At 39.9% G+C, this 27555-nt stretch overlaps 1 protein-coding gene and 1 non-coding gene across 2 annotated transcripts; one reads left to right on the top strand and one right to left on the bottom strand.

Annotated features, from left to right (window-relative positions):
• The first annotated feature begins 4027 nt into the window (after positions 1-4027).
• On the top strand, positions 4028-10943 carry LOC132603471 (uncharacterized). Its single transcript, XM_060316561.1, has 6 exons — positions 4028-4494; positions 5922-6035; positions 6935-7015; positions 7695-7867; positions 8039-8135; positions 10449-10943. Exons 1-6 carry the CDS (start codon positions 4249-4251, stop codon positions 10569-10571), a joined length of 834 nt encoding a protein of 277 aa, XP_060172544.1. The 5' UTR covers positions 4028-4248; the 3' UTR covers positions 10572-10943.
• A 3149-nt stretch (positions 10944-14092) lies between these two features.
• On the bottom strand, positions 14093-14199 carry LOC132604811 (small nucleolar RNA R71). The gene has a single exon (XR_009568906.1). It is a non-coding gene; the product is annotated as a small nucleolar RNA R71 (small nucleolar RNA).
• Between the last annotated feature and the right edge of the window lie 13356 nt (positions 14200-27555).

Genomic DNA, 27555 nt, shown 5'->3' with positions numbered 1-27555 from the left:
CCTTTCCTTTAGGTTCGGCCGAATGCCCCTTGTTGGTGGTGTTCTTGAACTTTCTTTGATGATCTTGATAATTGCTAAGCTAAGGTGATATATATCCACATAAGTCATGTGCACATCACATGGCTTTTAAAATAATGGGCTTGGACCCTTGCTAGGGCCGGCCACCCCACTCTTTGGGCCTCAATTTTTTTGTATTCAATTTTTCTTGGCCCAATTCAATAAAAGTCCCGTTTTGTAATTCCCGAAACAAATTTTCGAAATTCCAAATTTATCCTCGGCCTTTCCCGAGGTCTTAACTTAATAATTCCATAACCATCATGGTCATATTCACAAAAATTGAAATATTTCCTTATAGCATACAAGTCGTAATTATTTCTCGGTTTCCAATTATATGAAAAACACGGGACATAACAAATACTTGAGTGATAAAAATTAAAGGTGTCATTCTTTTGGTGAGGTCCTTTTGCTTCTAACAATTTTTATTTGTAATTAAGTAATTTGCAGGTCTGTAGGAGGTTATGGCTACATCTATGAATACCAAAAGAAAGGAAGAAGATAAAACATTAAAAGAAAGAGATGAAGATACCTTTTACTGGTTACGAAAACTCTATAAAGCGATGAAGAAAGAAAATGATAAGTGGGATGAAAGAAAGAAGAAACAACATAATTCCATAAGAACACCTTCAAACTATCCTTCATCGAATGAGGGGGAGTTGAAGCGCAAGACATGTGAAAAGAAGGACCAAAGGGACACATCAGGTGCTTGTAGAAAACCAAAAATCAGAGTTGATGTTAGAAGTCCTCCAAAAGATAGAAGAGATATTCTTGGCAAGTACGTGGGTGCTTAAGATACTTCAAATAGCATATTCTTTGAAGAAAAGCAAGGGAGTTTTTCTTCATCAGTTGGATCCTTTTTCAATCCAAACAAAAGCGAGGATGAGAGACAAAAGAAAGAGAGAAGTAACGGTGAGAAACTTGACAACTCAAGAGTGGAAAAAGGAGAGGAAGTGATGAGTGAAGAGAGTGACTTGTCAAGAACTAGAAATAAGTGGACAGAATAGAGTGAAGTGTGTTTGAGAGGTAAAATAGAGAGTGAACAAGTGCACTTGAGAGATAAGGAAAAAGAAGAGCTTAAAAGAATAGAGTGCATAAGTTTGAAAGATTCTTATCAAGCTCTAACCAATTAACTCGTTCTTTTTCTACTGTTTGTGTTCCAAATGTGCAGGTTATTGAAGAAGAAATCAATCAAGAGTTGGAACAACAATTGCGTGAAGCAAGGAAATTTAGAACGTGAAAAGGCCAATGATTCACGGAAACAATTGCAAGTTGAAGATAAGTTTGAGCTTGATGATCTCATGTTGTATGACCATGTTGATGATCTATTTATTGATGCAAATAAAACTAAACTTGTACCAGGATTTGATGAGCCCAGATTTTTAAGTAAAGGTATAACTCAAAGTGGAAGTGAACCAAACCTTTGGGTTGTTCTTCTAAATTGAGCAATCTGCTACAATGTGATAAAAGTGAGGGATGAGATAGGTTGAGTGAACAAATCCAAGAAAATTTGAGAGAGGATGAATCTCTTTCATATGTCAATCTACTAACTCTTTCTTGTTTTAGTCTTACATCTCTTTTCCTGTAGAAAAATGAGGATGAACCTTGTGTAAAAGAATGATGACACCTCACTTGAAGAATACAATCTCATTGGTCAAGATTTTAAAGTGTGTGATAACCCATCGTAGGATGATACTACAAATGAGTTTACAGTAAATTTTTGTCCACGTTGGGATTCCAATGAAAGAAGCAAGGGTGATGAAGTTACCAATGAAGACAATGAGACACATGAAGCTTTTGGTGCCTTAGATATTAAGGAAGTTGAGCTAAATGCAGAATGTAGTTGCTCAAGTGTGGAAAAGGACAAGTGCTCACATGTTGCTAACTTCACAATATCTTTATCTTGTTTGGTAGATCCTTTTTTCCAGGTTCATTCCAAGCCACATCTTGAGGAAATTACTTTTGATCCATATCTTGATTATGGTATATCTAATGGTGAGGTAAAGTTATTTAGCAAGAGCAAATATAGTATGTTTTTGTGGTAAGGACCCTCTACAGTTTCAAGAGCTTATGAATTGTGTTTTTTGTGCTTGTGTTGGAGATTACATTTTTCTGCTAGCTGATGTTATACTTGGATATTTTAAAGGAGTGTTTGTGCATAAAAAAACCAAGTGGGTTAAGTGGTTGCAGGTCACTACCTTGTATTATTCTTACCAAGTGGTTGTTGTGTTTTTTTACTTATTGTGATTATCATGTTTGTTGCAAGTCAATATCAAGATTCGAGGATGAATCATCTTTAAGAAGGGAAGAATGATAGAAACCATGGAGGCTCAACTGTATTAAGGAGCAAATAAGGTCACCACCAAGAATCGAGACAAATCTTCTTTAAGAGGGGGAGAATGATAGCACCCAAGAAAGCTTAATTCCATTGAAAACTAAGGAATATCAAGATGCTTTAATGGGCTTCAATTGACAATGAAAACATGTCTTGTACTGGAAGAATAGCTCCAGCCCAAAGTAGATCTTTTGGGAAAGTCATACTACTATTTGGAGGCCCAATTTGAAGATCAAGATGAGTTGGATTGTGGCCCAAAATCTGTCCAAAGAAGAAACAAGTTCAGCAGCCCATACTCATGTTTCTAGAAGATCATTTAATGCTTTATTGAACAAAGTGTTAGTGGTCTTCAATGCACCTTGGAGCAAAGAATTAGTAGTCTTCTATGCACCTATGTTTGACTACTCCATTGTTAATTTCAAGAGGATGACCACCCTTTCTAGACTCCTATATAGATGGGTGTTTTCTTCTTCATTATAACTAAGTTTGATGAATATTAATATTATTAGCCTTGTGGAGACCTTTGAGGTTCTCTTTAGGGTTCGCCCTTTTTGTTTTAATTTGAACCGTAACTTGTTAAGATTCCTCGTTTGAGTTTCCTCCCTCCTTTTTTTTTCTTCTTACTTGATTCACTGCTTCTTTTACTATTAAACAAGGTTTGAAGTATCAAATCTTGAACTTCTGTTCTTCTTCTCTATCAAGAATCAATCCTCCCTCTTTTTAAATTCTAATTTCTAATTTCTAATTCTAAAATCTTTCGCTATCCGTGTTGTTATCATAACGACAGACGTATATTTGAACCCAAGTATAACGAGGGGGTATATTTGGCCCTTTTTCGATAGTACAAGGGTATATTTGGCCCTTTTTCCGCTTATTTAAAAAGATAATTTGGGTACGTGACATATATTGTGCTTACATGTCAAAAGTTTCTTAAATTTTGTGATCAATCAAATATCTATATAAAGAGTAATAAAATAATTATTTCCTCCGTCTCATTTCACATGAGAGTGTTTGATTGGGCACAGAGTTTAAGAAATAAATGAAGATTTTTGAAATTTACGATCTAAAATAAAGTATTAAGAAATGTGTAGCTATAAATTATTTCATAAAAAGGTGTTCTTTTTGGGATTGATTAAAAAGAAAAAAGTGTCGTATAAATTTGAACGAAATAAGAAACTGGAAGACACACACGTGTACAACGACTTACCATAAATCGCAAAAGTCCTCTTATAGCCCGTTTGGCCAAGCTTATTTTTCTCTCAAAAGTACTTATTTTTTCAATAAGTGCTTATTTTTAAAAAATTGAGATGTTTGGTCAAACTTTTGGGAGAAAATAAGTGCTTTTGGACAGTAGCAGAAGCAGTTTTTCAGAAGCTAAAAAAAATAGCTTTTGCCCAAAAACACTTTTTTGAAAAGTACTTTTGAGAAAAATACACATAGAAGCACTTTTTAAAAGCTTGATCAAACACTAATTGCTGCTCAAAAGTACTTTTTAAATTAATTGACCAAACACAAACTGCATTTAGCTAAAATTACTTGTTATTAGTCCACTTATCGTGAATGAAGGGGAAAAGAGCATTATTTGTCCAATTGAAGGCCAACCCATAAATTCCAAGTACTTTTAAAAAGAGTACTTGTTATTAGTCCACTTATCGTGAATGAAAGGGGAAAAGAGCATTATTTGTCCAATTGAAGGCCAACCCATAAATTCCGGGCTACCCTCACATTGACAACGACATGCATCCCGTAATTTAATTGGGAACACAGATACTGGATAAACATAAAGTAGAATCCACATTTTAGCTGGATATTTGTTCTTGTATCAACAATTTTTTAGGAAGTAAGGAAGGAAGGAAGAAATGCAATCAGTGAGTTATAATTTTGTAGGGGGAACGAAATTGTCATGGGGGAGTCGACGGGAAGAGATTAAGTTTAGGGGAAATGCTAAGATGATTAGAATAGTGGGATCTTTGCCTGAGATGAATAGTGGTAATTCTGAGAGCCAGAGTTCTATGGTATCGAGTCAAAGTCAGAGTTCGTCCCTCTCTCGCAGCCAGACGTATGCTCTTTTGAAACAGCAAATGGAAGTCGCCGCTAAATCTGAGGTCATAACACCTTTATTTGTATACATACATACAGCCAAATATGTGTTTTGGGCATAACTACTCATTTGCGCAAAACCAATATATACTTGTCATGCCTATCTTGTTTACCCCAAATTTGGATAATCAATTAAATTTATGAGTGAGGTATAGGATATGTGGTTAAACTTTAATCTATTCTTGATTAAGAGAAAATGGTTTAAGATGAACCATGAGTAATCTGAATAGTGATTGATGGCTTGTAATAATGCGTGTATTAAATAATATATGATATTGCTTTATTGAACAAATCTAAGAAGAACACAATAAATCCGGACCAAAATCAGATAATAAGTAGGAGAATGTTGTATATTTTGCTATTACAATGTGTTCTAGATCTGAGAAGCCAACCCCTCAAAGTAGGGTAATGCCCCCTATTTATAGTTTTACCTCATGGGCTTCATACAACATAAGGCCCTAAAGAATAAAGAAAAACCCTAAAATGGATAAGGTTGGTCGTACGGTCTGACACCCGTACGATTGGTAGTACAATGTGGCAGAACGGTATTGACGCGTGGCAATTGTGTAACAGATCAACCGGACCAACGGCCACGATCAAACGGACCAACGGCCACGATCAACTCGGCTATGGAGAAACCTGACCAAATGATGTTCTTCCCTTTCTTCGGTTCAAGCACTCCTCCGGTCCAGAAAGAAAGTCTTCGTGCACGTGCTTGTCCCTTTCTTCCCTCGGTCTCCGATCTTACCGGTTTAACATATATCCGATTTTTACCGTATACATATCTTCCTTCTAATAAAAAGAATGAAGGCTTCCGAGTTGCCTATGTCAGTGATACCTATCCTGCTGGACATCAATTTCTTAATCTTCTTAACATGATTAGAAACTAGATAAAACGTCCCATAAATTGCTACTTCTTATTATTAGAACTATTCAACATGTTAGAAAAAATGTGATTTTGAAAAATAGTTTGATTCCCCAAATAATACTAGTTTAGTATAAAGTGGAGCGGATGAAATATGTATTATCATCTCATTTTATCGATTAATTAACTTGATTTTGTGCAAACATCGGGGGTGAGTAAGTCTTTGACTTCGCACAATTACTATGTATAAGTTGAAAAATCTTCAAAATGTAGATTGTTGCAAATTCACACTAATTAGGGTAGACAACTTGTAGGTCGATAGGTATTCCGCATCATTGGCTTAAATGGTGGATGTTCTTTGTTTGCGCCTTTTTGGGGATGTGGAATTCTACTGTGTTAGTTTTGTGATTGCTACCTTAAATGTGATTGTATTGCTGTAAAAATTGGATTACTAGTATCTTGGGGAAAGCCTTAGAAATTCAAGAGGAATTTAAAGCTTTTATCTGCTTTGTTGGTAGTTGCAAATGAATGCTGTTTTGTTCACATGCTGAGTTGGGTTATATGTAGGACTACAAAGAGGCAGCGAGACTTCGTGATTCTTTGAAAATATTTGTGGACAAAGAGCCTGTTTTGCGGCTTAGGAGATTGGTGAAAGAGGCTATTGCAGAAGAGAGGTTTGAGGTACCTGTTCCTCTCTCCCAAACAATTAGACAAAATCGTCTAACAATCGAATTACGAGTTGAGATATATGAAGCTAATTTGTCAAAGTCTACCTTATGAAATTAACAAAATTTGACCCATGTCTGAAAAATTTCAGTTCCGCACATACTCACCAACTGAATTTTCTTATATATCTTGGATTTTGTGAAGAGTAAAGTACATTCTTGATATCTAATTATTAGAGCTGATTTATATTTTGAATAGTGCATATAATACCCTAAGTTTAAAGTAACATGCATAAATGGGATTGTAAAAACAAAAGAAATTTTTCAAGTAAATTCTTAGATTTGTATGCATACTGAAGGTAAGGGGTAAAATTTGAAGGCAATTGATTGTTTTTACACCCTCCAAAATTAAATTATAAATGAAAATTTGTTTTCATCCGTAGAAAGGCTGATAAATGGGTCATGTACCAGCTCTGTCATAAGAAGTGACACCAGTAAGATGAGGTCCCATTTTACATGTTTTTTAGGAGTTAGACAGTTTGTGCAAGTTCAAAATGGACAACAGAAAACACACGACTTATAAGGTATCAAAAGCGCAATCTGATTTTGTTGTACACTAGTGCTATGTTATGCCAATATCATGACACAACTTTGACTTTATATGTCAAATGTATATTTTATTTTCTTCATCTATTTATGTATGTGCCATTATTGAAGATGCATCATAACACATTATAGTATCCTGAAACCTAGCAATTCTTTCTTTTGAAACTCCAATAATTAGATCTGCTGATTTAGAATTGTATAAACTTCCTCATCTCTCTGGTTTGCTACATCAGCTATCCATTGATTATTTGAAGTCACTCATCATCTGAGTTTCACCCTTTCTTGCCCTCTCTTTCTCTGTCTTTCCAGGATGCAGCGAGGTACCGTGATGAGTTAAAGGATATTGCTCCGAATTCTCTCTTGAAATGTTCTAGCGACGCAACAACACTGGTATGAAACATCCAATTTTTATTCAGGAATTGTCATGCTTCTATTTCACTTTCGTTTACTAGCTGGATTACCAAGATTGATACTTTACCAAAATGTTTCGAATTGCTGCTTATGAAGTTCTTTTGAATAATGAGTTTTGACATAAGTAGCTTTATATACTTTAAGGACAAAAATGTGGGAAAGAAGCAATGAAAATTTTGGATTTTTCATAAATGTGCTCATTAAAAAAAAAGTGCTGTTGTTTATTTTCCACATTCATGCACATGAGCTGTTGTTTTACACATCTTAACAGTTTCTGGACCCCTTTTCCCCTACAGAACAAAACAAAAGAAATTCAGACGTCATTTAAGACCTTCCTATTACTGAGTCTTAATTAAGAAATATTAAGTCTTTTTCACATTAAATCTATCTGCATAAACACTGTATAGGGTATTAGGATCTAAATAAGGGCCGGCCTGACTCCTGTCAATTCTTTTATATGATTGATTGATGGTTAGATATTTATGATCAGCTCATAATCAGACATCGCTATAAGTTTTTGAAGCCTGAACAGCTCATAAAGGGACTTTACATAAGTTTATTGACGCCTGAACAGCTCATAAAGGGACTTTACATAAGTTTATTGAAGCTGAGCAGTTCTGCAAAGTCTGATATATCTGCTCAACATTGTTTTGTCCAGGGAATCAGGGTTCAGGTTAGAAGTGTGTACATAGAAGGTCGAAGTCATCCTTCAAAAGGCCTTTATTTTTTTGCTTATAGAATAAGAATTAGCAACAACTCTGATCGTCCTGTTCAACTTCTTAGAAGGCACTGGATCATAACTGATACTAATGGAAAAACAGAAAATGTCTGGTGAGTTGCTAACTTTGCTGTGTTGTCACAGTTGTGGGAGACAATATTGTTTATGTTAAACTTATGCATATCTTTGCTTTTGTAAATTGATGTTGTCATCTTTCCCTATGGTGGTCATTTGATTCTTTTCTTTTTATTTGGGCTAAACATTGTTATCGTTCATTCCGATAGGGGAATTGGTGTTATTGGTGAACAACCGGTGATACTTCCCAACACTGGTTTTGAATACTCATCTGCATGCCCATTAGGAACTCCGAGTGGAAGAATGGTAAGAAACTAATTTGTATTGCTGTTCCTTCCTTCATGAAATGCTACTTCTGCCCTCATTTTCATTTTGCTAGGCATTTTAATGTTGAGGTCAATATGTAACTGCACCCACTTACAAAGATCATTGTGTTGGCGACTGTATCTGACCAATAAGAACAACAACATACCAATATATTTCCACAAGTGGGGTCTGGGGAGGGTGGGTGTACGCAAACCTTACCCCTACCTTTGTGTGGTAGAGAGGTTGTTTCCGATAGACCCTCAGAAATGCAAGGGTAAAAGCTATGATGAAATTATTGAAGAAAGAAAAGTACTGACAGTACAAATATTAAAGATAACCAAGGTAAAAGAATCAACAGTAGTAATAAAATCGAAACATAAGATATGCTAGCATAGTAGTAATAATACTGGTAAGGGAATAGATAGATGCTCTAGGCTAAAACCCTGCTCTACCACTGTGGAGAGAGAAAACGCTCTACTACCTACTAACCGTCTATTCTAATCCTCGATCTCCATACTCTCCTATCTAGGATCATGTCTTCAGTGAGCTAAAGATGTGTCATGTCCTGTCTAATCACCTCTCTCCAATTATTCCTCGGCCTACCTCGACCTCTCCTCAAACCTTTCACCGCCAACCTCTCACACCTCCTCACTGGGGCATCTGTGCTCCTCCTTTTCACATGCTCGAACCATCTCAGCCTCACTTCCCCCATCTTGCCCACCACAACGGCTACTCCCACCTAGTCCGTATATCTTCGTTCCTAATCTTGTCTCTTCTAGTATGCTTGCATATCCATCTAAGCATCCTCATTTCTGCTACCTTCATCTTCTGAACATGCAAGTTCTTGACTGGCCGACACTCCACCCCGTACGATATAGTTGGTCTGACAACCACTCTATAGAACTTACCTTTAAGTCTTGGTAACACATTCTTATCACATAGGACACTGGGTGCGAGCCTCCATTTCATCCACTCCGTTCCAATACGATGTGCGACATCCTCGTCGATCTCCCCATTTCCTTGGATTATAGACCCAAGATACTTGCAGGTTCCTCTCTTGGGGATGACTTGTGTATCAATTCTCACTTCCCCATCAGCCCCTTGTGATGCGACACTGAACTTGCACTCCGACTGTAAATGACCCTGTGCTCCAATTTTCTTAGAGGGCATTTGCCCCCCTAACATTCCAGGAAAATAAAGTAATGAAGGATAGACAGAGTTTTGTCTGTAATAATACAAATGGAACAAATGGGGACCATTTCAGTTGAACTCAGGTTATCACTTATGCACGCTTTACCTATACACACACACACACACTTGAAAGTACCCATTAATAGTAATAGAACTCTGTGCAAAGTTTTCTCCCCTGATATTAGTTACTACACTTTGATCACTTACTCTGCCTCAAACATCTGAATGTAGTCCAGCTGAAATGGAAATTTACTATCGTAGTTGCATTGTAAATCCAGAACAGTGAAGACATGACCAAAGCTGATACTTGAGATGTAGCCCCTCTTATAGGTCCATCACTAGGAAGATGAAAATCATGATTTGCTTATCCTACACACCAACGCGCACACACACACATCACTGACGCGCACGCGCACACACACACACACACACATTCTTCTGCTCCTTCCCATCAATTCTAGAGGATGAAGTTAACAGAGAGAAAACAGGAATGTGGAATTTAGAAATTCTATCTTATAAACTGAGGGCCTACTAATACGTCTGTATACTTGCTAACTGCTGCATGCTTAAAATTGCTTTTTTCCCGAAGTGCTGATTGTCATATTAGCTTCACATAGCTTACCTGCACTAATTGTCATATTTCTGCGTAATCCTTTTTCTGAATTAAATTTGAATTGATACACTTATTTAGATTGAAGAGCAATGTTTGGAACTGGGAAGATAAAAGGATTTCAATTTTCTGGTTATCAGGATTCAGTTTGGAACAACAGATGTTAAAGAGAATGGTTTTCTGAGGTGCCAAGTAGTTAAAAAATAGCAGAATCTAGTCAATTTTGTCCGTTGATACCTTCTATTGGAGTGATACTCCTACTATTTTGTAGGGTATTCCTATTAGATCCTTCGTCAGTTTCTGGTAAATAAAAACTGTATGTGCTGTTGGGTTCTGAGGGGGACAAAATTTGCAAGAAGGTCTCTTTGTGTCTTCTTTTTGACCCTGATTTGCAATTAAAGTCATCAATCGTACTGTTCCTGGAATTGCTTACCTTCTTGGGTACCCTTTATTCATTTTTTCCTGCCATTTCTAAAATGCATCGTGCCTTTGATGGTTTATTAACTATACAGGAGGGTGACTTCGAGTTGAAGCATATTGACAGAGTAGGCTCACGGACATTCAATGTTGCCATTGCTCCTTTCTCTCTCTCCAAAGTTGGAGATGGCAGTGATACCTTTACAGATGGGAGCTGAGAATATTTTGAAGAAAGGATGGAGGTGAAGAACCTTGATTGTACAATTTTTATATAAAGTTTTAGGCCAAGGCTGTATTGTAGTTGCTGGTAGACAATAAACTCTTGATATCGGATTCATTGGGTGTAGATCAACTACTACCAATAGATGTAACATATTTCCAAGGGTAGCCAATATGGAACTTAGGGATCCCATGCATTGATGTGGATGTCATTGATTCACATCTTGAAAGCTTTAAAGATCATCTGGAAATTGCAAATGTATGTAGCATGTGATTGAACTGTTAAATTATCTTCGGCCTTCTATCTGCGAGGTTTTTGTCCTATAGATTTGAACTTCTTTGGCTGAAAAAAAAAATTGGCTCTTCCGTTTTGTTTTTGTTGTGTTATAATTCGCCTGTTTACCTTATCTTGGTATCTATAATAGCTCTTGCAGATTACATCAAAAGGATAAGTGATTTAGGTGCTTTACCTGTTCATTGTTCAGCCATTGAAATGTCCCTGAATAATTCTTAGGCTTGCTTCTATAAGTGTTTGGTCTTGCTTCTATACTTGTATGGAGTTGGAACTTATTGAAACTTCAAACATACGGTGGAGAATATTTTGGCGCTGTGATGAAACTTCTAACCCTGAATTCTAGCATGATTGAAAGTATTCTTTTTTATTTTCACATAGAGCTATTGTCACGACCCATTTCGTGAGTCATGAGGGCACTCACACTATCCCCTGGTGGGCAAACTCTTTCCTTAAAACACATCATTTAAAATCAACATGCGGAAGTAATTTGTACTAAACAGTTCTACTTTATATATTTAAAACAAGTGTGGGAGTACTTTAATGATTATAATCCCAAAACCTGGTCTTAACTCGCACAAGAGCTTCTAAGTATCGAAAATACATGGTCTAAATAAGGAAGTACAAGTGTCAAATACTGAAACGAAATACTGTCTCTAGAGTAAGAAGTAGACAAATATAATAAGAGGAGCTTCCGGGCTGTAGATCTTGACAAGTGGCTCACCCTAGAATCTCCCGGAAGTGGCTTCCGAGTCACTCGCGGGGTCGCGAACTGAAACCGGTAACAAACTCTGCACTTAAGAAAAAGTGCAACAAGTGTAGTATGAGTACAACACTAGCACTCATAGGCATCATAGGCCGACAACGATTAGATAACACATGTAAACAGGAAGAAATCAACAAGTAGAGCATATAAGCAATCAGGTACAGTCACGAATTCACATTTCAAGTATGACTCACCATAAGAATAATCACAATGAAACTCGGTATCCTCAAGTCATAAGCCTAGGTGAAAGTTTCTAATCCACAAATCCGTCAAGTTTCTAAGAAAGCACCTAACAAACTGGCCACAACTCAAGTAAATCACGAACCAAGAACTCGATGAGGTAATGTACTATGCAATGGTATGAAATTCAATACAAACGGAATGCAATGAAATTAAATGCAGTGCTATGCAATGCCCCCTAGGCCTCCTCTCCCATCACGTACACACATGCTAAGGGCAATGCCTCAAAGCCATGATCCGTGGGGGACCCGCAAAGTCCATTTACCCACTGATGTGCCGCGGATTTATGGCACATTCAACACCTTTTTAATATGAATTTTGGTTGTTTTCAAGTAATTATGGGTCATTTTAATGTGTTTTTGTTGTGTTTTAGGAAGACGATGGCCCAAGAGCAAAAACAAAGAAAAAAGGAAAAATTGCCCAGAAAAGAAGATTCGACGGTCCGTTGATCAAAGGACTGATGCGTCGATAAGTTCAATTTTCCAGTGATGGCCTTAAGTTGAAGAGGACAAAGGACGGAGCCATTGACGAAGCGCCGACCTGATCGACGTTTCATCTTTGTATCGTCAAATAGATCTGTCCACCAGAAGGGAGAAAGACGGAAGAATCAATGGAGGGTCGAACCGGTACCGTCGAATGGACCATAAAATTGAAGAAGCAAGAGACGAAGGCATTGACGGATCATCAAACTGATCGATGGTCCATCTATCATGCTACCAGGGGCAGTTTTGCCAATTGTTGATGTGCGTTTTTGGAGCCTATTTAAAGAACATTTTAGATTTTTGTACACATAAGATTTTTCTCCAACATTTAGCACTTTTTCCATTGGTGGGTGAGCATTGAATACACCACTTTTGGAGCTTAGTGAAGACAAAAAGATTCCATTCCCACCATCTTTATTCCACTTTGTAAGCTTTATGTCTCTATTATTGCTTACTACTTTTGTGACCAATACATGTGAGTAGTTTCTTTAATCAAAGTTGTGGACCCAGATGATGGATGTTATGTAATGGGTGTCGAACATTGTGTATATATATATAATGGGTTGTGATGTGTTTTATTATTTCTCATATTCATTGTTAGTTAGTGGTTGCAAACACTTATGCACAAACCCTAGTTTTGTTTGGAAAAATGAACTAGGGTTTGAGTTGAAATAATATAACAAGGACTCGGGGTGCTAACCCTCATTTAATGAACTCACTTAGGGATAGGATGAGTTCTACTTGGCATATTTAATTGGTTGTACTTGCAACTTTTCTATATTTGGGAAAATCATGAAAAGAAATACTTTCTAACTGTTGGAAAATATTAGAAAGTACATTAGAGATTAAGTGCATGCAAAACCACGACCCATTAAAAATATATCATATTGATACCCATAGCATAACATCTAATCACAGCGGGGACACAACTTTGGTTCTTTTAATCCAAACAAATTCCAAATACTTCAAAATAGCGAATACAAACCAAAACCCTTTTTCCACACTAGTCGGAATAGAATTAAAGTCTTTAGAGATTAGTAACATATATAATTAGTATTTATTTCACACTTTATTCCCTGTGGGATTCAACCCCAACCTAGTTGGGTAACTATATTTGACATCGACCGCTTTACGCCATAATTTAGGTGTAATTTGAGCGTATCAAATTTTGGCGCCATTGCCGGCGAATACGATTTTGAAATTTACTAATTGTTAAATACTCTTCTTTAAACCTTTTTCTATTCCATCACTCTGTTTGTTGTCTCTTTGTTATTAGGCAACAGATGGCTGCCAGAGCCGACAGAAACAATCGAAGAAATCAAAATCAAGGAGGGCTCCATATAAACCCTCATGTACCTGAACCGGTAGCGGGAGAGGATGAGAATGTATTTGCGGATTTTATGAATGATGCGGAGTATGTGGCTGCGGTAGTTCCTCCTCGAGTTGGAAATGAAAACTTGAAAGTGGAAAGTCATCTCTACCATTTATTGAAACTTGAGGGGTACTTAAAAAATTCTTCAGAATTTCCTATTTCGCCACCTAGAAAATTTCTTGCATGTGTGTACTCAACAAACAAATGGCGTTGTTCATTCTGATGCTCTTCGGTTGAGGCTTTTTAAATATTCTCTTATCAAAGAAGCTCGTGAATGGTATGAGAAGCTTCCAAGCAACTCAATCCACACATGGGCCGAATTAGCCGACATTTTCTTGAAGAATTGGTTTCCTCCGAGCAAAAAGGCAGAACTCCGAGACAAAATCTTTGAGTTCAAGCAATTACCGGGCGAACAACTACACAGTGCTTAGGATCGGTTCAAGTACTATCTAACCCAATCTCCCAATCATGGTTTCACGGAGAATGTGCTCATGGATAAATTTTACAAGGGGTTGGACACTATGAATCAAATTGCGGTTAATACAGCTGCGGGTGGTTGTTTCATGGATCGAACTTTTGCAAATGTTACTACTTTGCTGAATCGGCTCACCACTCATCACCAAGCTTGGCACTCCAATGATAGTGAAGATTTGTCCTATGGTAGTCCTTCTGTTGCCGCGGTGGCTAAAGAGAATCATGAGCGAGATCATGCTTTTGCTCAATTGCAAACCATTGTGGATTTGCTATCAAAGAGACTTGCGGAGAAAGAAGCTAAGGGTGTAAGTGTTGTTGAAGAAATGCCATCTCATGCCCCCGGAATGTATCAAGTCTCGAAGGAGACCTATCTAGAGGGGCAATAACAACGTGAGGATGCTAATTATATCGATAACTCTCAAGGTGGTTATCAAAAGCAATGGAGACCCCAACAACAAAGCAATAAATATGGCCGAAATGAATATGGTGGTTCGGATAGGAAGGATTACAACAACAACAACAATTATGGTAATCGGAATTCTAATGCCTATGTTCCACCGAAAGGCCGTTCTTCCAACTCTCAAAATTGGCGAGAGGGTCCTTCCAATGATCAAGGGACCTCTCGAATGGAATCTATGCTTGAGAATATCTTGGACAACCAAAACAAGAGTGACAAGAAGATGGAAAATTTGACCGAAGAGGTAGGCTCTCACACTGCTTCAATCCAAAAACTTGATTCACAAATGCGAGATATTTCTCGTGAGCAACATCCTTCACAAAGAGGAGGACTTCCTAGTGACACAATTCCGAACCCAAGGGGTAGTGGAGGTGATCACATTGCCTCATGCAAAGCTATTTCTACTAGAAGTGGGAAGATCCTTATTGCGGTGGATGAGAGGGTGGTTGAACCTATTATTGTCGAGCCGGTTGTTGAAGAAGAAATTGAAGAAGAAATTGAGGCACCAATTGAAGTGCCTATTATTATTGAGAAGGAGAAGGTGGCACACCCTATTGTTGTTGAGGGTGATGAGGTGTCAAGTGTTGAGAAAGCTATCAAGGGTATCACTCAAAAGAACAAGGTCACGGGGGCAGTTAGACCCTTGACTCAAACCTGTCAATCTCCTTCCCCTTTCCCACAAAGATTGATGAAAAAAACGGAGGATGCAAAGTGCTAACGCTTCTATGACCAATTGAAAGGGTTGTCAATGAATATCCCATTTCTTGATGCATTTCAAGAAATGCCGGAATTTGCTAAATACTTAAAGGACTTGTTGACGAAGAAAAGACCAATCAAGCATGATACGGCGGGAATCACCCACCGTGTGAGCTCTATTATTTCGTCCACAAAGATTGAGAAGAAGGGAGATCCCGGGGCTTTCACTATTCCTTGCACCATCGGTCACCATGATTTTGCTCGTGCCTTGTGTGATAATGGGGCTAGTATTAATTTGATGCCATTAGCCATATATAAACAAACCGGTTTGGGGACACCTAGACCAACGAGCTGGCGTCTCCAAATGGCCGATAGGACCATCAAGAGACCAGTAAGGGTTGTTGATGATGTCCTTGTTAGAGTGGGGGAATTCTTATTACCGACGGATTTTGTCATCCTTGATTGTACGGTTGACAAATAAATTCCAATTATCTTGGGAAGGCCATTTCTTGCCACCGGGAGAGCTTTAATGGACTCGAAAAAGAATGAAATAAAATTTCGGGTAAATGATGAAGAGGTAACTGTCACGACCCGACTAGAGGCCATGACGGGTACCCGGGGCTAACCACCGAGCACCGCTCGTACCATTACCCATCGTACACATCAAGCGTTCATTCATTAATCTTATACTCAAATCATAGGAAAACCATTTTTCACTTTGAACATAATTACCTTTATATACATAAGCCTTTCGGCTATCAAAATAATATACATACAAGAAGGACATCGTGAGACCATACTACCCACACATACGTATCTACGAGCCTCTACTAGAGTGCTAGACATAGGGACGGGACAGGACCCCGTCGTGCCCAAAATACATGTATATACACAAAAGAATAAATCAATGGCACCTCCGGAACAATGGAGTGTTCTCAAGTTAGCTAATAGCTCCTACGAGTCTGGATCACCTCCCTGTCTACCTGTGGGCATGAACACAGCGTCCAAAGAAAATGAACGTCAGTACGAACATTGTACTGAGTATGTAAAGCATGAGTAGTAACATAAGTAAACGTGAAGGGCAGCATAAAATAAAGGATCAAATACCTTTTTGAGATGTTTGTCATGCTTACTTTACCTTTTCTTAAGGGTCGTGGAATACACATACATATACATATCATAGTACCGTATCTACTCATACACATTAAACATTATCCGTATTCGGCCACGTAGTGGCTCGACAATATCCGTATTCGGTCACATAGTGGCTCGATAATATCCGTATTCGGCCACGTAGTGGCTCGACAATATCACATACATGTCTTCCGTACCCGGCCATCACAAGGCTCAGTATATCTCATCATCATCATTGCCATCACTACGGAAATATTTTATCACCACATACATCTCATAAGCTTATCATAACTTTTCATAGAGCATGCATTTGAATTTAAAGACAATCTATGAAAATTATATCATATTCGTAGCATGAACTTCATAAAAATATCGCATGATAGGATTTATAATCTCTAAACGTAGGCTCATCATTACCATTATCGTATCTATGGAATATCTCTTGCCTTTGTCTCATATGAAACCCCTTATGAACATAGACTCATAATTTTTCAGAACATTGGTCATAGGACATGCATTAGAGCTTATAGACAATCTATAATAATATCGGGGTGACATAAGGTCGAGAACCCCGGATTATATTATGGAGTGATCATATTCATCATATCTCACCTTGAAGGAACTAACATTTTAAGGTGAGTGTAACACAACGAGCAACATCAAGGGATCGTAAATAGGGTCATTAGATGGTAGAACCATCATATCGTATTCATAGCAAGAACTTTATGGAATTAGCATATCATGAACTTTAGAACTTTTAGGCTCAACCCATAGTCATCATCATCATATTCGTATCGTATCTCTTTTCTTCATCTTATGAAAAGCTCTTTATAACCATAGACTCATAATTTCCGATATGTAGGCAAGTCATGGAAATATAGGAGAATTCATGCCATGGAGTCATGCCTTAGAAAGAAAGGACTAGCCTTACATACCTCTTTCGTTTAACAGTTCTATCGCTTGGTCGTTCTCCTTCGATGCTCGCGTTTCTACCTTCAAGAAAGTTCGTATTAACATTAGCTAATCGATTATAAGTGTTATACCCCGTATTTTCGCATATTCGGAAAATTTAAAATAATTTTGACTTGTAAGAAATAAGGTCATATGTTGATTTTAATTAATATATGTGTGTTGTTCATGAAATATTAATGTGGAAATATTGAGGAAGGCTAGGGGTAAAATTGAAATCTTGAAAATTAGTTTCGGGAATTACGAAACAAGATCCATAACCAATTGGGCTCAAAAAATAATAAGAGAAAATGAGGCCCAAGAGTATAGGGGTGGCCGGCCATATGGCCAAGGCCCAAACCCATGGAAATTATCCATGTGATAAATTAGTCCTTATCATTAGAAGTTTCAAGAGAAACTAAGAGAATGAGAAAAACAAAAGAAAGAAGAGCAAGAAAAATATAAGGCCATTCGGCCATGCTCCATGATTTTTTCCCCTTGAAATCTTGTTCCTAAAATTATTTTCTTGTGGTATTCCTACTAATTCAAGGACCCTCTACAACGTGGTGTAGTTGTTTCGGAGGATAGGCCACTTGTTTCGTCGATTTAATACCTTGGTCAAGTGAAGAAGCTAAGAAGAAAAAGGTAAGATTTTACTTCTTTTGTCTTGGAAGAAATATATATATGTGTTGTAGAATGTGGAAAGAAATGTAGAGTATGAAAATTGTGTGTTATAGGTATGTGTGTGTGTATGGCCGAAAATGGTGTTGATGGATAGGGATGATTAAAAATTTTATTTGTTATGTTAATTGTGTTGTTGAAGCCTTGTGATGGAAATGGAAGAAAAATGGTTCAAGTTGGCATGAAAAATTGTTGAAAATGATTATAGGAAATTATGTGATTTTAATGTAGTTTTTATGTAATTATGGAAGTGGAGTTCTAAATGTGAATTGTTATGTTGATTGGTGAATTTGGAAGGATGTTAGTCCAAATTAACATGAAAGATTGGTTGTTAAGTTGTTATGGGAAGTTTTGTGATTTTATGGTAGATTTATGTAATGATGAAAATGAAATTGTTAAGGTGCGAATTATGATTATTGTTAATGAAATTGGAAGATGAAAATGTGTTATGAATATTTATGTCGAAGATTAGAGGTTTCGGATGAATTATGGTTTTGGTGGAATTTTTGTATATTTTGTAAATATTTTGTAGAATGATATGAAATGCTTCCGAATTGTATTGGAATGATCTTGATTAGTAAATGAATATGAAAACATTGATATTGGTTTGAAAGTGTGAAGTTGGAGTAGAAGTTGTTGCATTAGGTAGGAAAGGAGACTATTTATGTTTGAATGCGTTTTGTATTAATTGTTGGTGTTGTTGGTATTGTTGTTGGTGTTGTTGTTGATGTTTTGACCGAGTTAAAATCTCGGGGATGTTGAATATACAGGGGAAATGCTGCCTAAATTTCTGTAGAAAAATGTTAACTTAAGATTCAAGTTTTAAAGACTTATAGTTAACATTTGGTAATTGTGGCCAATTGTAGATTTTGGAGAAAACGGGACTTGAGTTTGGACAAGCGTAAAAGGCGAATAAGGTATGTAAAGCTCCACTTTTCATTCTTTTGGCATGTCTTAGGTATGATAGGTTGAGATACGAGCCTCGGAGACGACTCTATTCATAGAAATCCAAGTTTGAATTTGCCCCTTTTTCATTCAATAGAATTGAATTAAGTATTTCATGCCTCGGTGAGATAATTGTCTAAGCATCCATAGTTCGCCCAAATGGAACCGGATCACCCTAAAAAATTTCATAGGTGACTCCATAAAGCTTAACGTACGAAATTTGTGTACGCCACCTCAGTTGACCCGAGGTGGGCCCACTATTCCCGAATCCTCTTCCATTGTACTATTGACTTATTTTCGAGCGATTTTAAAGGAACTCTTCTAACTACTAAACGACAATTGTTTTAAATATTCCACTGAGTCTTATAAACTATTTTGGAACATGGAAACGATCCCAGAAAGATTATTTCTACGTAACTTATTATGATATCTGAAATACACCTACTATGATTATCGTCCGATTTCATTATTACGATTTGTCATTCGAGATGTCCTATCGAGTCTTTGAAAATGTATTGTGTTTTACATTGCATTTAGTTTCTCATTACTCCACTCGTGGACGCCTCAATGTTTCCCTCACTGAGCCCGGGCCATGATATGTTATCAAGCGTATTCCACTGCATTGTTCGCCGTGCCTCGATGTGAGGGGGCAGGTATACATGTACATGGGTTGTGGAGTATTGTCACGACCCAGCCCCGAGGGCCGCGACTGGTGCCCTTCTGGGACACCCCAAACGAACTCACACCCAGATCATCGTAATTCAAACTCAACCGAACTCAGCATACGTTATCAGACAAATTTACAAATCAGAAAGGAGGCGGAATATACATCGCCAAATTTCACACACACACATCAGAGGGGTGGCGGAATGTACATCGCCCCCAAATGCATACCCACACGTACAAACTCGGAGGCCGACTTGGCCATAGTAGCGTACGGGCCGCTCAAGATCGCAAAACAGACTCACACGCAAACACACCGGACCCACGACCCACAAATCTGACTACAGGCCTCTAGACAAAACAGAACATATGAACATATGACGGGACAGGGCCCCGTCATACCCACACATCCACAAATGTACAGAATACAGACACAACAAAAGACATGTACCAAAGTAGGCTCCGGATCAAAGGGGAGCTCTCCAACACAGCAGAATGAGTAGCCTAAACTGGAGGACCACCCAAACGAGCTTCTGTACCTGCGGGCATGAAACACAGCCCCCGAAGAAACGGGGGTCAGTACGGGAGAAGTACTGAGTATGTAAAGCAGAAGGTACAGAAATCACAAACACAGCTGGAGTCAGAAAGAACCAACACACCAACATCGCAAACAAAGCAAACCTGTGCGGGAGGCGAACGTACAAATGCAAATCAAATCATGTATAGGGTTTAGGAACGTGGTCACCCCCCGACGCTGGTGCCACAACACATCATAACTCCAGAAGGTTTCAAATCTCCGTACAATCTCCAGACACATCATATCACACACACATCATATCGTCAGAACGTATCAAATGCCATATCACATCATAACTCCATAAACGGTAACCGGCCCTATGGCGAGGCCTCGGAAACCGTAACACATCATAACTCCCGAATATATTATAGTGCGCACGATCACAAAGTCGGCCCGGGTACCGACGAACGAAATCATAGCAGACAGCACGAACAGAGTAGTGCAGAAATCATATGCATATCAAAAATAATTTGTCGGACTTAACATATAGTTTACGTAGAGGTATATACTGACGCCCGAAGGATCGGAGTAGGAATCAGACTGATCAAAGTATGCGTATAAAAGTTACGAAGTTCCAAACTGCCAAATTCGCAAGAAAACTGTTCATAAGTCATTTCCGAAAATCTCACATCATTCAAAGTATAGAACGTACATTAATGGCATAGGAAGTTTCAAACACATCCTTGGGTCCTAAACAGACGGTTGCGGATCATAACGGACACAAATGAATCAAACAAACCGAATAAGGGGAGCCTCGGGGCTCGCGGGCCCACCTCGAGTCAAATTGAGGTGGCGGACACAAATCACAGACTTTCGGCTCCATAGAGCCATCTACAAAAGTTTCGAAGAGTTTCGGACACAACAGCACAAGTTATGGAGGTACGAACATTCTTTTAACCAAATGTGACAAAGAGGGTTCAATCGCGCTGAGTGAATAGTGCTCGAACTTGAACCTCGATTTCCAAGAGTAGGATTATTCCCGAGGGGCCGATCTTAACCTAGTATATCTAGGACATGCCAAAAGAATGATAGGTAGGCTTTACATACCTGGTTGGCGCCTTACGCTCCTCAAATCGAAATTCCCGTTTCGCCCAGAAACTGCAAATGGTCACTTTTACCAGTTACTATTCATGAGAATTAACATTTTAGTCTTTGGGCTATATTTGGCTACCGAAATTTCGGCAGCACATCCCCTATAAATCTAACACCCCCGAGACTTAGCTCGGCTCAAAATACAACAACAACAACAGCCCAAACATCATTAAACCATACAAACCACAATCATACTACATTAACTTCAAAATTTCACTTTAATACTTAAGTTGGCAAATTCTTGATTCAACTTCAAAATTCCAAATCTATTTCCACATTAGTCCATTCATTCACTCATTCCCAATTATTCAAACACACTACATACAAGTTCCAAATCACATACAAACATCCCCAAAATTCACTACTTTCCAATTTTCATTCAAAACACCAAAAGTTACGACGAACGTTCTAACTTGCGTCGTTTCATTCCAAATTCGTTATCATCAACCATAAATCTTATTTAAGGTCTTTAGTGTCATATATATACTATGATATACACAAATATACCAAAAGTATACACTTTCCGATAACGTCCGAAATTATTTTCTAACACCAACTCAATTCCTTAATCAATCCTTTACAACATAATGACCACAACAACACATCATTCAAGCTAAATAAGATAAAATTCTTATGCCTTGCACTACATGGGACTCACGGCCAAACACCCTTTTATATACACACACACCATGCACAAACACAACACCATCCCACAATCCTCATGCAACATCAATCACTATCACATGTAAATCCATTTCATAACACAAAACATAGATTTCTTACCTTAATCTTAAGATTCCGATTCGCCGCAAACGTCGTCCTTTCGTCGAACTAATTGTACCACCACGAAGAGCACCTCGAACTCATCAATCATTCCAAAAGAGACTAGGTGATTGGATTAGAAACAAGCCACGAATTTTTTTTTTTCTTTCTCTTTCTTTTTCGGCCGAGAGCACCTTCAATGGTGTTCTTGAGATTTTTTTTTGTTTGATCTTGATAAAGCTAACATATGTCATATATATCCACTCCTAGGTCATGTGCATAGCACATGACCTTAATAAATGGACTTGGACTTGCTCCCTTGGGCCGGCCAATTCACTTCCTTTGGGCCTCAATTTTTGTATTCCATTTTCTTAGCCCAATTCATAAAATGTCCCGTTTTGTAATTCCCGAAACTAATTTCCGAAGTTCCAAATTTACCCTCGGCCTTCCCCGACGTCTTAACATTAATAACTCCATAACCAACATAGTCATACTCACCAAAATCAAAATATGTCCTCCACACACACAAGTCTTATTTATTTCTTGATTTCCCGTTATACAAAAATACGGGACATAACATTCTCCCCCCCTTAGGAACATTCGTCCTCGAATGTTGAATCGACCTCATGGGTGTCGTACTACTCCGGGAGGGTTCTCTTGATGGTTGTCCTTTATTGATTTCTCCGACATGGCTCCTTTACAAATACTTGGGGTAGATTTTTCACATCACTGACCCAAATTCCTCCATAATACATTTTCTCATACTTTACGTAATCACCGAACTCTGCACTATATTCTTGTAAGGGACGGACGCTTCCCAGACATCATCGTCAATATCATCTTCTTTTCACACTCCTGAGTTTCCTTACCACATCGTCGTAATCTCACTTTACTTCATATCAGACACTTCATGCCCAACAGATTCAGAACTAAAACCGAACGGATTCATAATCGGAAGCAGACATACTCAACTATGGCGGTTGGATTCGTAGTCAACATCGAAGGTACGGAAGCATATCAGACACATCTGAGATCGGAATCAGACGTATAAAGGCGTATCAAACGAACTCGTAGGCAGAATCAGACACACTAAGATATACCAAACATATTCACAATCAAAGCCAGTCGTACGGAATCATATCGAACAAACCCGAATTCAGAAGCAAACATACAGAGTGGTTTCATACCGAATCGTGATCAGACAAACCGAAGGGTATCAAACACACACGCGGTCAAAATCAAACGCATCGAAGCATATCAGACGGATTTATATCCCGAGTCAGACCCACAGAGGTGCGCCAGACAGAAACGGATTCAGAATCAAACGCACAAAAGGTTCATCGGACGGGAACCTAGTCAATCGCAGAAGTACAGAGGTGTACTAGGTAGAGCCTCATCGGAATCGGAAGTGCAGAAGCACCACAGATGGGATGTCAATTTAGAATCAAATCATTCATATTAAGGCTCCAATAATTCATGAGAATTTTCCTGTATTTGCAAACTCACTCACCAAGTCGTCACACAATTTACCTTGCGTCTTACGTATCGATTCCTTCAATCTCCAATTACTCACACTGCTTATCTTTTCTTTATCACAACATTAGTCACCGGGCTCAGCTCTTAGCCCTCCTAGGCACCAAATGAGAATCATACACACACATACACATACATATATACCTACACACGTTTACTCATACCTTACCGGCGAACATCTCTGGCTGTTTCGTTCAATTTCCCAAGAGGTGTTGTATCCTTTCCTTTTCGCCCATTTAGTCCGCCTCGTTCCGCGCGACTCTCGAAAGGGCACTAATTATTCTCCACACATTCTATTCACCTTTGGTTACCCCAAATTTTCATTTACATAAATCATACTTGCACTTGTGCAAAATTTTGCATTACTTCCCAGGGGGTCACCCATCCCAGAATTGCTCTGGCTTGAGCACGCTTAACCCTGAAACTTTTACACATTTTGACGCGTCAGGGCTGATATAATTTCGCCAATTGCCTCGCACGACCTTTGTCACGTAATTTTAGGCCAAACGGGGTCTTAGCAAATTTTTCGGAAATTTTTCGTAGCGGGTCCCATTCTGACCCAAAGAGGTCGTTTGCTTTTCTGGCTGTGAGGTCTATCGTTCTAGTCTTCCAAATCCCATATATATTTTCCTCCCACATGTACAGATAACTGCCTCGGATATTTTCATTAATTCAGATCCTTACCCTACCTTTACTGACACACACAAAAAGAATATCGCATAATACTGAGGTACAAACCTACCATTGCACATATTCATTAAACAAAAAGGTTAGTAATATACCTGGGTCTGCGTCTGGGGGTGCCTCTGGGTCCCGACGACCAGTCAGAGCATAGATGCGGTTCGAGGGACCGCTAGAATCTGAAGCCCCACCACGGCCTCTACCGCGGCCCGCTGGTGCTGGCATACCTCGCCCCGTAGAGCGCGTGGCCGAAGGGGTAGATGACGAACCAGCAACGGATCTCATCGGCGGTGCTGCGCTGCCGGAACCGCCTGCCCACGGACAATCCCGCATGATATGGCCCTGGCGGCCGCAAGCAAAACAGGCCCCCGTGGCCCTGAAGCACTCCCCTGGGTGCGATCTTCCGCAATACGAACACTGGGGTATGGGTGGCCTAGACTGACTGGGACCCCTGCTCGACTGAGGACCTGGGGCTCTGGAACTCTGGTCTGCCTTGGACGGTCCTGCTCCATCAAACCTCTTACCAATAGACTGTGTGTCCCGGCCTGACGGCGGAAAGTGCCCGCTGGACTGATACTGCGGCTGCCCGCCCCGTGAATCTCCAGGATACCCCGCTGATCTGGCCCTCTTGGGCCGTCTCCCATCATACTCTCGGCTGGGCCGATCTGCTCGGTGCCGGTTCTCCATCCCCTGGGCGTAGGCCTGTAGACGGGCAATGTCCATATCTGTCTGCAATGAAACCGCCATGCACCCGTCAATCAAGTAACGATCCAGCCCCATAACATACCTATGCATCCGATCTGTCATATCTGCCACCACGGCAGGGGCATACCGGGCCAGGGAATCAAACTCCAAATTATATTCACGGACGCTCCGACCCCTCTGCTGCAGATGCAAAAACCGATCAGCTCGCTCCCGTCGTAACTCTGGGGGCAGAAAGTGGCGGGTGAAAGCAGTCACAAACTGATCCCACATAGCTGGAGGAGCACCCTCACCCCGGGATAGCTCCCAAGTCTCATACCAATGCGCGGCAACATCCCGAAGTCTATGCGAAGCTAGCTCAACCGACTCGGTCTCTGAAGCCCTGACCAAGTCTAATGCACGCCGCATCCCCCGAATGAAGTCATGGGGGTCCTCGTCGGGCTTAGACCCGAAAAACTCTGGAGGGCCGCATAACAAGAACTCCCGAACTCTCAGGCTTTCCCGCCTGTCCTCATCATCATCGTCCCTCCGCCCGCGCCTGCGAGCCTGTCCGGCTACAATCGTGGTCAGCAACTGTATAGCCTCCCTCAGGGTCCTATCCTCCGCCCCTGGCTGAGGAGCTGGAGTCTCAGGAGCGGGTACACGGACCTCTGGAGCTGCTGAAGGTCCCGCTCCAGCCTGTACTAATGGGGGTGTAGCAGACCCCTCAGAATGAGGTGTAACCTCAGGCAAATCATAAACACGAGCCCGAGTAGCCCGCTGTGCCTGACTGGTCTCTCCCACCTTCGCCTTGCCCTTCTGGGCCGCCGTCGCCTTCTTCGGAGGCATCACTGCAAACACAACAACGGGTCAGATCAGAATGACCCTAACAACACAGCTCTATCGCACGATCTAAGATTCCAAAGAAAGGGCAACACAACATCCTAGATGTCCTGTAGCTTCCTGTTTATAGATGTGGTGCACAACACATCGATAAACAAGACTCTACTAGACACGGCCTGTAGACATTCCGAGGACAAACCGCTCTGATACCACTTTTGTCACGACCCAGCCCCGTGGGCCGCGACTGGAGCCCTTCTGGGACACCCCAAACGAACTCACACCCAGATCATCGTAATTCAAACTCAACCGAACTCAGCATACGTTATCAGACAAATTTACAAATCAGAAAGGAGGCGGAATATACATCGCCAAATTTCACACACACACATCAGAGGGGTGGCGGAATGTACATCGCCCCCAAATGCATACCCACACGTACAAACTCGGAGGCCGACTTGGCCATAGTAGCGTACGGGCCGCTCAAGATCGCAAAACAGACTCACACGCAAACACACCGGACCCACGACCCACAAATCTGACTACAGGCCTCTAGACAAAACAGAACATATGAACATATGACGGGACAGGGCCCCGTCGTACCCACACATCCAAAAATGTACAGAATACAGACACAACAAAAGACATGTACCAAAGTAGGCTCCGGATCAAAGGGGAGCTCTCCAACACAGCAAAATGAGTAGCCTAAACTGGAGGACCACCCAAACGAGCTTCTGTACCTGCGGGCATGAAACACAGCCCCCGAAGAAACGGGGGTCAGTACGGGAGAAGTACTGAGTATGTAAAGCAGAAGGTACAGAAATCACAAACACAGCTGGAGTCAGAAAGAACCAACACACCAACATCGCAAACAAAGCAAACCTGTGCGGGAGGCGAACGTACAAATGCAAATCAAATCATGTATAGGGTTTAGGAACGTGGTCACCCCCCGACGCTGGTGCCACAACACATCATAACTCCAGAAGGTTTCAAATCTCCGTACAATCTCCAGACACATCATATCACACACACATCATATCGTCAGAACGTATCAAATGCCATATCACATCATAACTCCATAAACGGTAACCGGCCCTATGGCGAGGCCTCGGAAACCGTAACACATCATAACTCCCGAATATATTATAGTGCGCACGATCACAAAGTCGGCCCGGGTACCGACGAACGAAATCATAGCAGACAGCACGAACAGAGTAGTGCAGAAATCATATGCATATCAAAAATAATTTGTCGGACTTAACATATAGTTTACGTAGAGGTATATACTGACGCCCGAAGGATCGGAGTAGGAATCAGACTGATCAAAGTATGCGTATAAAAGTTACGAAGTTCCAAACTGCCAAATTCGCAAGAAAACTGTTCATAAGTCATTTCCGAAAATCTCACATCATTCAAAGTATAGAACGTACATTAATGGCATAGGAAGTTTCAAACACATCCTTGGGTCCTAAACAGACGGTTGCGGATCATAACGGACACAAATGAATCAAACAAACCGAATAAGGGGAGCCTCGGGGCTCGCGGGCCCACCTCGAGTCAAATTGAGGTGGCGGACACAAATCACAGACTTTCGGCTCCATAGAGCCATCTACAAAAGTTTCGAAGAGTTTCGGACACAACAGCACAAGTTATGGAGGTACGAACAT

The sequence above is a fragment of the Lycium barbarum genome, chromosome 7 (assembly GCF_019175385.1).
Source record: "Lycium barbarum isolate Lr01 chromosome 7, ASM1917538v2, whole genome shotgun sequence".
NCBI classification, from domain to species: Eukaryota; Viridiplantae; Streptophyta; class Magnoliopsida; order Solanales; family Solanaceae; genus Lycium; species Lycium barbarum.
The sequence above is the reverse complement of the archived record's forward strand: the minus strand, read 5'-3'. Positions and strand labels throughout refer to the sequence as shown.